The sequence below is a fragment of the Neofelis nebulosa genome, chromosome 8 (assembly GCF_028018385.1).
Source record: "Neofelis nebulosa isolate mNeoNeb1 chromosome 8, mNeoNeb1.pri, whole genome shotgun sequence".
In the NCBI taxonomy this organism is placed as follows: Eukaryota; Metazoa; Chordata; class Mammalia; order Carnivora; family Felidae; genus Neofelis; species Neofelis nebulosa.
In genome coordinates this window covers 116,574,905-116,586,711 of record NC_080789.1, presented here as the reverse complement: position 1 = coordinate 116,586,711, position 11,807 = coordinate 116,574,905, and the positions used below count along the sequence as shown (strand labels likewise).

Sequence of the window (11,807 nt, the reverse complement as noted above, 5' to 3'; positions counted from 1 at the left end):
ATTGCAACTTCATTAACTGTATCCTGTATCCTCTGTGAACTTTCAATAACTTTAATTTACAAGGTTCACCTTGATTTTCGGTCCTCCAGACATGTACATTTTTTTCTTAGTCTTCAAGGTCGTTTCTGTACAATAGTCCTAAAGGGTTTGACTTTACATCTCCCACCTTAGAATTAAATGCTTTTTTCCTCCTCCCCCTCCCCCCGCTGCCTTGACATTTTTATCAGGTAGGGAAATGTTGGCTGATCCTAAAAGGAAATTTCGCAAATGGTTGACTTGTTAATCTCAGGTTATGGGAGGAAGGGATACAAGAGCATTCCCTCGGATCAAGAGTTTTAAGTTGAATTTCACCTCCTAAAAACCAAAACAAAACAAACCAACAAAAACAAACCAAACCAACAAAAAAACAGCACAACCTCCAGGAACGCCTTTGGGTACGTTGGGGCCGACAGCCCTGCAAGTCCTAATAAATGAATTAGTATCTCAGAAAGGAGATCACTGCGGGACTGATATTGATCAGAGTCAGCCGGTGTGTTTGCCTGCGATTGTTTGGGGGGTGGTTAATTGAGTGTCAGTCTCGGCCAGTGTCGTCTCGCTGGCGCCGGGTGCTTTTGGATTTGCTAATTTTCGTTAAGTGTCTCTAGCCGGCTACTCGTCCCCTGTCTACCCAGGAGAACTTAGCGGCTCCCACTGATCAACAGTCTGTCTGTCTGGGCTTTATTGATCACAGGGCAGGCGGCTCGAGGCGGATGCGCTGAGAGGGAGGGCGGCTGGGGGAAGGCAGAAAGCAGACCCTAGCGCCCGGCCGCCCCCCTTCCGGGCTCCCGACGGAACCCCCTCCTTGGCCACACGCAAGCCAGGAGGGTTGGGCAGGGGCGCCTTGGCCGTCGGCGCACGCCGGGGGACCGCCACTTGCCCCTGGGGTTCCTAAAGCGCGCAGCGTGGCTTTCGCAGGCGGCCGCGCGGTCTCTCGCGTGTTTCGGGGGCAACAAAAAAGAAGCCGGCCCAAGGCTGAGTTGTGAGGGTCTCGGTGTCGAGTGCCAGAGACAGACCCGGAGGCTGGGATCGACCCCGCGCCTCCACAAGGTCACGGACGCGCAGGCATCCGCGAGGGGGAGCGCGGGAGACGGCAGCCTCCCAGCCCGCGGCCCTAGACGCCGGCGCCGCCAGGGGCCGCGGGGCAGGTCCCTCCTGGCCCCCCTCTGGGCCCGCCTCCTCGCCGCGGGGATGATTGACTGGAGGCTGGCGGCCAATCGGACGGCGCTGGCGCTGCCGGGGCGGGGCCGGGGGCGGGGCGGTGTCTGGCCAGCTCCCGGCGCGGGGCGCTATTTACGGCGCGGATCCGGGCCGGCTGAGGCGGGCGCTGGCTGGAGCTCGCGGCTGGCGGTCTCTGCGTGCGCTCGGGGAGCTTCTCCCCTCGCGGAGTGCCCGGCCAACGCGGATCGAGGCCGGTAGCTCACGCGGGAGTGCAGCGCCGAGCGGAGCGGAGGAGCCGCTGGCTGCGGAGTCGAGTCGCGAAAGTCGTCTGGGCTCCTCCGCGCCCCTCCAGCCGCGCTCCATGCTCCGGCCGCGGCCGGGGCCCTCGCCCTGTCGCTGACGGCGCCCGCCGCCCCGGGCAGCACCCATGCACTGCGCGCTCCGGGAGTCGTAGGCTGCAGTTGCGCCGCGGCTCCGGGAGCCGGCGGGGGCGCCGCGGCCGTGGGGGGCGTCAATGGATCGCCATTCCAGCTACATCTTCATCTGGCTGCAGCTCGAACTCTGCGCCATGGCCGTGCTGCTCACCAAAGGTGGGTGCCCGCCGGCCGGCCCGGGGCGCGGGCTCCCCGGGGAGGGGCGCGCGGGGGTCCCGGGGCGGCCGCCGCCGCGGGCCTTTGAAGGCGGCTGCCAAGGCTTTGTTAGCGGCGGGCGAGGTTTCCTCCCGCGCTGGAGCCCGCAGGTCGCGACAAGTTGCCTGTTCTTAGAAGTCGCGGCGGTGGCTTCGCGGCCGCCCCCTCGGGTGTCCCGGGCGCGGCGCGTGGAGGTGGAGTCAGACCTCAGGGCAAGTGCTTGTCACAATGTTTTTGGAAGTCCGTCCGTAGCGAACTTCTGAACGTCTGCAGCCGGGGAGCGGGGCGGTGAAGTGCGCTGGGCCGCCGCCTCCCTGCGCACCCCGAGGGCGAGGGCGGGGGCGGCCGGGCGGCACCGCGCTGGAGTGTGGGGGTGTCCCCGCACGTCTCCACGTGCGGCCCTGTCCGCCACTGTGGCTTTGTGTGTGTGAGTGTCTTTGTGAGCCAGCGAGTGTGCGTGACTCCCTGTGCGAGAGTAGGTGCTCGAAGTGTGTGTCTCTGTGCAGGAGTGTGTGCTGTGTGGCTTCGCGGTGGCTGGGACGAGTAGGCTCTGTCAGCGGTCCCACTTACCGCTCACCTCGTATTTTACACACTACCAAAAAAAGAAAACAAAAGAAAAGAAAGAAAAAGAGGCACAGGTCAGGGTCTTTATTTCCCCCTGCAGGCTTTCGCCTTTCAGGTCGAAATAACCAGAACTCCTAGATTTCAACGTTACCCTCCCCTCACCTCCCCCCTCCCCAACTCCATGAATAGTTGTGTGAACAGATAATTTTTTTTTTAACTGGGAAGCGTTATTTCGCTTTTGCACCACCCCCCTTCTCTAATTGCCATGTAGCAGGCATGAGGTTAAAGGATAAGCTAGCCCAGCAAGGATGATGTGCTACAGTATTTATTTATTTTGGAAGGAAGGGTGTAATTAACCCTAAATAACAGCCCTGGTAGCCTGCAGAGGGGAGCCTCCTGGCCCTATCAAAGGCCGGCAGAACAGGGAGGGACTGAGGCTGACATGAAGTCACAGATACCGAAACTATGTGCCTGATAATGATATAATTAGGGGATCAGAGATTTCTGACTGCTGCGGACTTCAAAAGCTTTAAAAGAAGCCAGCAGTCTCTCCTGTAGCCATCTTGACTAAAGCAGACATTTTTGTGTAATCACTACATACAGTAACAAGAAAGGGGGGGGAACAGAAGAGCATTGTTCACTGTTTTCAAATACCAGTCCCCTTTTTGGGCCTTTCACATGCCACAGGAAGAAACTTTATGAAACGACAGAAATATAGTTTTAATACAGTAATACAAAAGTCCATTCAACTTGTTCAAATGTGGCTCCAATTAAAAAAAAAAAAAGTTGTTAGAACTTTCGTAGTTACCTGTCAAAATTTTATTAGACTGTTTTAGGTCGTGGCAAATATAGCATTTTAAATAGGCTCTCATAAACATTTAACTTTTTTTTTTTCTTTTTCTGTGCTAGGAGTGAGGTGAATAGGATCAGAATGGACTTTTCATCTGTTTTATTTCTACTTTAAATCTATACATGGAATTTGTTAGACTAGGGATATGTAGTCCTCCCCACCTAGGAGTGGTGACCTTTATGCAAAACATCAAGATTGGAAAGAGGAGACAAAAACCCAGCCAAAGCGGGTTTCCAGCCCCAAGGTCTTCCCCGGGTAAGGGACTTGGGCCCAGACCCGGGACAGGGAGCGCAGATTTAGGATAGGAGAAAGACCTCCAGCTTTGGACGGTTAAAAACTCCCCATTGCCAAAGATCTGTGTTTAGCTGGCAGGTTTTGTTTTTTTTGGTTTTTTTTTTGTTTTTTTTGTTAAGAACCGAAGCATTAGCAGCCTCTGGTGAAAACTGAGCACACCATACGGTGGCCTGGAATCTGGACAGATAATTAAATGAGACACCTTACTCAGGCATTCACATTCAGGGAGAGGAGGAGGAAGAAAGGAGAGGGTAGGAAGAGGTCTATAAAGCCACAGTCCCTGATGTTTAATTTCAGAGCACAGGTTTCAGTAACTAGACAGAACTTCAGATTGGGAAGCCGGGAAGGGGTAGTGTGCCTAAGTTCCGTTCTAGTAGCTTTAGTTGTGGCATACGACAGTGACCTGAGTACACTGTCAGCTATGGTATTAGGGATAGCTCGGAGACCCAGATTATTTCAACTAGAAATTGATGCTAAAAGCCTCAGGGCGCGCATGCAGCAAAATGTTACTAGTGACTTGCAACTCCCCAAATAAGTTTTATAAAGGAAACTTTTAATCACTTCCTGGGGAAAAATTTGAGGTTTCCTTAAGGATTTTTCATTCAACCAGGGGAGGATTTTCAGTTTCAACGTTTCCCCTTTTAGATCCCATGTTGAATTACATGTTAAACTGGGGAGTTAAGGGGCGGAGAAGTTAGCTTTGCCTTTTTTTTTTTTTTTTTTTTTTTTAATACCCGCCACCCCTCCTCCCGCTCTCCCCCCCCCCCCCTCCGCCCCCAGTTTTATGACTTTCCATTTGGGCTGAAAGAAATTGACTTTGGCAAGCAAACCACTAATTGTAAACTGCCTAGTTCCTGTTTTACAATATACTGACTAAAAGCTCCTCTGCATGAAAAGATCTTTATAGGCAAAGTTTGCCTTTTCTAGAGAGGTTGCAAATAGCTGCCCAGTTTCATAGTTTTAAAACCTCCTGACCGGAGCAATTTCTAGATTGTTGTGTTTCTAGTTAATAACTTTATAAGGTGTTAGCTAAAGCTCTTAAATCTTGGCACAGCTCTTTAAGGTAGTAAACAATTCAGTAGTTCCGATCAAATATTTATACTGACAAAATCAAAAAGCCTAGCATTTTTATGTTGTATGGTCACGTAGGATTAAGATGAATAAACAGTGTAATTTACCTTACGGTAGAAATTATCGTGATGATTGTTTTCCTTCAAAACCAACAGTAGTATTTTTAATTCCTTGCTAACTCATCAGACGTGGCTGAACTCTGATACTCTGCAATTGGGATTAATACATTTCTAAAATTACATTGAACTGGATTGAAACTTAAGCACCTAGGGCTTTTCCAGTCTACCGGGGACTGCCATTGTAGGCGCTCAGCTGAATATTCTAAAAGTTAGTGCCTTTGATCTTGGCGATTTAGCAGTTGCTTAGGGGGATGCATTATCTGCCCCCTGAAGGAGTGTGACGCAATTTCTCCTTGTTTTCAGGTGAAATCAGATGCTATTGTGATGCTGCCCACTGCGTGGCCACTGGCTATATGTGTAAATCTGAGCTGAGTGCCTGCTTCTCTAGACTTCTCGATCCCCAGAACACAAATTCCCCGCTCACCCATGGCTGCCTGGACTCTCTCGCGAGCACAGCGGACGTCTGCCAAGCCAAACAGGCACGGAACCACTCTGGCACCACCATGCCCACGCTGGGATGCTGTCATGAAGATATGTGCAATTACAGAGGGCTGCAGGATGTCCTGGCTCCTCCCAAGGGGGAGGCCTCAGGTAGGTGGAAGCCCTTTCTAACCAGAACGCTTGCCTGATCTACGGGCTTGTGGCAGCCGCGACTTGGTGTGCCTGCTGCTGTTGATTTTGCTGTGAATGTAATTAGAGACACCGGAGGGAGAGGCATGGCTGGGTGCAAAGATGCATCTCTGTTGAGTCGCTTTTGTGTCTGCCTGAGCATTAGATGTCTGTCTACACGATAGGCTTTGCCTGGTTTTTCTACACGTTCAAGACCTCAGAAGACCATTGCTCTTCAGTAACGACAGTCTCTAAACACCTGTTTTTTTATAAGCCTCTGGGCATCGTGTTTGCAACATTCATTTTCTGAAAGTTGCCGAGGTCACTGTAAGCTTCTTTTAGATGGGGTGCGTCGTGCCAGACGGATAGATGATCGTAAGTGTCCAGTCCACAGGAGGGGTTAACACAGTCTCCTCGTTCCTTGTACTCCCTCAGGACCAGGAAACCGGTATCGGCACGACGGGAGCAGGAACCTCATCACCAAAGTGCAGGAGCTGACCTCTTCCAAAGAGTTGTGGTTCCGGGCAGCGGTGATCGCTGTTCCCATCGCCGGCGGCCTGATTTTAGTGTTGCTTATCATGTTAGCCTTGAGGATGCTTCGAAGCGAGAACAAGAGACTGCAGGACCAGCGGCAGCAGATGCTGTCGCGTTTGCATTACAGCTTTCACGGACACCATTCCAAAAAGGGGCAGGTGGCAAAGTTGGACTTGGAATGCATGGTGCCCGTGAGCGGGCACGAGAATTGCTGCCTGACCTGTGACAAACTGAGGCAGGCGGACCTCAGCAACGACAAGATCCTCTCGCTCGTTCACTGGGGCATGTACAGCGGGCACGGGAAGCTGGAGTTCGTATGACAGGGCCTCATCCGCACCCAAGTTCTCGGACGCTTTGAAGGCCTTGAGTTCTGCTGGACAGGAGCACTTTATCTGAAGAAAAACAAACTCACGTCATCATCTGGGAGAGACCAAACGACCTCTGCGGACAGAATCTTGGATATTTCTTCTGAAGGATTATTTGCACAGACTTGAAGGCAGTCAGATGTATTCTTTGCTTTAAAATTAGAAAAAGCAAAGAGAGGACTGTGCACTCAACTGTTACCAGGGTTATTTGCATCTGCGCGAGCTGGAATCGAGCACCTAAATAAACTGACATGTGCTCTGTGTCAGCTCCGACGTCCTGATTTATTGTAAAGATTTAAAAAATATATCTATATTTTTTGTCTGAAATTTAGCCGTGTCTTGTCATAAATTAAAAACAAACTAAGTGGGAAGTGTAAGAGATGACACGTTCATTCCACAAACGAAGATCTGTTGTTGATTCTACTGTTGCTGATTCTGATAAGGTCTCCACTCTAGGATTGGGCTTGACTTTTGTTTTGTTTTGTTTTTTTTGTTTTGAAACAAGACCAAGATCTTGTTCATTCTTCCTTGTGTATTTGTAATTTTCTCACAGCGTGGAAAATTTCCAAATGTGTACTGCCATCGTTCAGTGTCTCACCCCCCCCCCCACCCCACCCCCCCCCCCGTTTTTTGTTAGGACAGTTCTGGTTTTTAGCTTTCATCTGTGAGAAATCTTAGACTTACTTATACCAGGTCAGATAAGATGGATCAGTATCTGGAGTTGCCTTAGCAAAGGTAATATTTCTCAGCTTACTCCAGATGCTCTGGAATGCTTCTTTTTAAAATGTGTCTACCTCCAACCCCAAAAGGAAAGCCAGACCAAACCCACTAAAGGAAACTTCTTCTCGTAGTCCAAGTTAGTCATTGTCTCCTTTTGCTGTTGATTAATTTATCGATTAACTTTGTGTCAAATCACGTTAAATATTGTGGACCCCAAATTAGCCAAACTTGATTGTATCATGCTCCTAGTTTGCAAACCTTCCTTCAACACAGTGTTATGCTAACTTGTTTTTTGTTTTTTTTTTAACCTCTCAATGTTTAGAAAGGGTTTCAACAGTGAACGTTATTTGTATCAATTGAGATTTAAAGAACACACAGTACCACTGGGACCCCCTGCCCCTGACATTGACTTCAGCCACTGATAGACTGTGTTTCCATTCCTGCCGGACTTTTCTGTCTGGCAACACTTCTCAGGCTGAATTTAAACCCATGCTGCATTTGCATATTTTTCCCCCAAATAGGTCTTTGTTATCTTACACGTGAGAAGAATTTGCCACATAGGATTTTTTTTTTTCCCTCGATTCTTTTGTATATTTGAAACTTCTGCTAAAAATTAACCTATAGTCTGCATATTTGAGTATGGGGTTGTCTTTGATAAGTGTTAAGGGATTCTTTGCGTGTGTGCGTATTTGGGGGAATATTTTATGGTCAGCATAATTTGGATCCCTGAAGACAGATGCAGTAGCCACGTTCATGGAAGAATCTGAGCTGCAATGACTAGTCTAAAAACAGTAACCTAGATTATTTAATAATTGGTAGACCACAGCCCCATTCAAAGTAGGCTATGGAATAAATACACATTTTAATAAATGACAGCATTCGTATTGTGCTTTTTGAGAATTATGGTTCTTGCACTCGTGGTTTACAGTTTATAAAATGGGTTAAGTTTTAGGAGTGGCACTTCTTGAGGGAGCTACAGAATTGTGGGGCCTAACTATGCACACCTGTCTAGGGAAGAGACTTCACTGAAGTTGCCAGTCGTTGGGGTTTCTACCCTCACCTGCACTTATACTCCAGATCAAATTACAGGAGCTTCGCAGCTTGAAAATGAAGACTTCCCGCTCCTTTGCCATTCTCCTTTCATGCACAGCATCCTACGAGCTCGGTGATTCTTCCGGGTAGGCAGTGTTTGTATTAGCTCTGTGTAGTTAGTTTTCCCCTGCTGGCCCTGCTGTTATTCTCTATTCACCTCATTTCTTCCAAATACCAGTTAACCAGGAACTCGGCAATTCCTTAAATAAGGCAACGAAGGATTTCAAGTCCTGTGTTGGGGGTGCCTGGCTGGCTTAGTTGGTAGGGCATACGATTCCGGATCTCGGGGTTGCAGGCATTGGGTGTAGAGATTACTTAGAAATATAAATCTTTAAAAAAAAAGAATAAAAAATAGTCTTCTATTTTGAAACACTTGGAAACCAGGAAACTCCACCCTCCAGGAAGGGCCTGGGTCTCGGCGGGTGCTGCGATCACATTTTGTGGAAGGTGAACGTCGAATGTCTCCACTTCTGTGTTCTGTGTTCGCTGCCTCTTGTTCCTTCTGGAAACTCACGAGGCGGTTGACACCTCCCCGTTCCGTGGGGTGGTGGCCCTGTGGCCCCCCCGCCCTCGTGGGCAGACTGGGTGTCCCGGGTGCTAAGGTGCTAGCCGCATAAGAGACTGGCCCTGTGTCTCTTCCTCATTACGAGCCCTTTCCCCTTCATGGTTAGTATTCATAAATACTAAATGAGATATTTATTCACTTGTATTCGCACATGCCCTCGCCACCAGTCTTAAAAGTCAGATCTGGGCAGAACTTGGCCTTTCGACGAAAATATTACAGGTTTCTCAACTTTGATTTTTACCAAGAACTAAATATAGGCGCTCCTTTTGCTTTCCTCTGAGAGGGTGGAAGTTGCCAAGCGCGGAGATAAAGGGCCCTTCATGAAATAACTACCTACCTGATTCGGTGATGTAAGAAAGGTGATGACTGGTTTGTTGGTTTTTCCCTCATAGAGATGTTTACTGTTACTCCGAGGTGACAGTACAAGGCCGGGCTGACCAGGAACAGCCCTTGTTTAATATTGACATAGAACTCCCCCCAAAAGTAATATTTTTTCCAAGTGGAAATTTGCCCAAACCGGAGACAAATGGGACCAAATTTGCCATGATGTTTCTATATCTACACCCCTTACGTTCTACCCCTTTGGAAAAAATGGATCTGTACGCGGTTATGTCTTTTATGTTCTTCCCCCCCTCCCCCTTATTTTGAATGGTTCAGAGGCTTCCTAGAAATTGACTGGGGTGTCTCTAATTTCTGCTGAACTGATTTTATTAAAAACACTGCACCATAGGGGGTTTGACCTTCTAAAATACCAAACATGTCTGCTTTAGAAAATCACAAAGCTCTCCTCTGAAGAGCTCGTAAATCTGGTTTCAATATGGGTTGATTATAGGCTAAAAGCTTGAAAGCAGTGACATCTAGTATCATGAGTCTGGAACTAGCCTTTTTGGGGCCAGGACAGATTTTTTTCCTTATAACCTCTAATTGGTCCTCTTCTCTGTCTCGGCCCGAATAACGTTAAGCCTCTGAAAGTTACACGGAACGATGAGGCCCAACTCATACAGGATAGTAGTGGTCAAGTGCACTTTGGAGTCTCACAGCCTGGGTTCCAATGCTGCCATTGTCTCTACCAGCTGTGTGAACTTGGGCAAATTACTTAAGCTCTCTGAGTACTCAGTTTTGTTACCCATAAAATGGGGGCGATAATCTCTATAAGATTATTGTATGGAGGTATAGTCGTTATTTCTATTAATATACATGAGGGTCTTGGGTGAACCAGAGTGGCCCAACAGAAGATTCCTCAAAATTTGAGAGCTGTTGCCTTTCCAGTGGCTATTTACCTGACTGTAGTATTTCGGATCGTGCATACTCGAGCTGAACTGCAGAATGCATATAGCATTTTTAATATTTATTTTTAATTTATTGCTTTTAGCCTCTCATCTACTAATGAGATATATAATTGTTTCCTTTTGGGTTAATCTAGTGGCTACTGATAACATTTTGGTTTTATGTACCTATTTGGGGTTGTGGGGGGCGGGGTGTGGGGTGGGGAAGGGTGTCCTAGTTAGCGAAAAATCCAATTCATTTCCCTAGATGAAATTAATTTAGTCAGTGACTCTGTGGGTCACAAGTGTAATGGAAAAAAGGACTGTTTTAGACACCAACTCACTCTTCTTCCCTCTCGTCATTCTGTCAGTGTTGTCCTCACTCGGCTGATTTAAGAATTGATCTGGGAATTTGAGATCCAATGAAGTAACAAAATTAAACGCGCTTTCAAAATTTGACAACTCTTTCTTTGGAGTACAGTTTTCGACCCTGAACATGTCCTGGCTAGTCGGCTAATGCTGTAGCCCATTTTGGGGTGTGATGGCGTAATTCACCTGTCTGCCATTCTGGAAATTTGGAGATAGACCTGGGGAGGTGTCGGAGACGGGGGTAGCCAGCTAGGGGCATACTGCTTGCAGGATAGTGGCGATTTTCCAATGGATCTGCTTTGGAGAGTTTCAAAGTATGTATTATGGGGGAGGCCTGCCAGCCATATTTCTACAAACTTTCGCCATTCTATGAATATTAAAAGGGATTCCAGGAAAGGCATTGATGAGCTATCCTGGGAGACACTTTGGATAAGCAATTACACAATATCTCAAGGCATCCATCCATCATTCCTCAAGACTTCTAGGAGATTCCTAACATCTAGTGTAGCTAGTAGCCAGCTGGCCTGTTGGAGGCTATTTCAGATTGTGTTTAGCAGCCTGTATCTTGCAGATCAGACTGATGTTGGATTAACCTGAGCAGAATCCTGAAGAGCGGAGTTGATAACTGTTTATATGTATATAAATACACGTATGTATATAGCATGTATACATATGTGCCATGCTAGCTGAACAGTCTTTGAAATCCTGGACTCATTTTCCATTGAACGAGTTTTCAAGGCAGTGTGTAAGCAGATGTTGGAATTTGTGGGAAGTCAGCAATTTGTTTTAGACACGTGAAGACTAAGTTCGTTGTGATGAATTAATAAAGTCAGAGGCTGTTGTGTAAATTCACTGTGAAAGCTCTCATATTACAAACCTAATGGAACAAAAATTGTTTTAGCAGTTAAAACCAAGAGAAATACAGAAAGCTCTTTATCCCTGGTCTCTTCCCCTTGGAATTTCCCTGGGGAACTGATGAGGACAGTGGAAAAACACCACACTTCTAAAAGCAGTCTCTTACTTTTCCAGTGTCAGGAGTCCACGCCGAGGCATTTCTTTTCTTTCTTTCTTCTTTTTTTTTTTTTTTACTACATTTGGTGGATGTGATTTTGATACCCAAGACTTTCACTCACAGTTGCCTCCATAAATGGGGTATTTCTCACCCGGATTTGGGGATTAAACTGTGAACTCCCAGTGGGGAGGGGCTGGAGACCAATAGCCTTTGTAAATTGCTGTGATCCAAGGAGAGAATGAAGTGAAGGGAGAATGAGAAGTCTTGCAGTAAGCATCTGAATCCAGGCTGTCAGTAAATAAACAACTGTCTTTCTCTTTGGTTTCCCCACTCTTTCAACTATCGTTTAATTTTTTAAAATATTTTTAAAAATGTTTATTTTGAGAGAGACAGAGGGGGAGAGAGAGCATGAGCACACGAGCAGGGGAGGGGTAGAGAAAGAGGGAGAGAAGAGAATCCCAAACCAGCTCCATGTTGTCAGTGACGAGTCCCATGTGGGGCTTGAACTCACTAAGGGTGAGCTCATGACCTGAGCCATGACCTGTGCAGAAA

General features: G+C 47.5%; 1 protein-coding gene across 1 annotated transcript; it reads left to right on the top strand.

The window, feature by feature from the left end:
• Positions 1-1,679: 1,679 nt before the first annotated feature.
• Positions 1,680-7,827, top strand: BAMBI (BMP and activin membrane bound inhibitor). The gene is made up of 3 exons (XM_058681590.1): positions 1,680-1,787; positions 5,028-5,315; positions 5,769-7,827. The coding sequence occupies exons 1-3, from the start codon at positions 1,712-1,714 to the stop codon at positions 6,185-6,187; spliced, it is 783 nt and encodes a 260-aa protein (XP_058537573.1). The 5' UTR covers positions 1,680-1,711; the 3' UTR covers positions 6,188-7,827.
• The last annotated feature ends 3,980 nt before the right edge of the window (positions 7,828-11,807 follow it).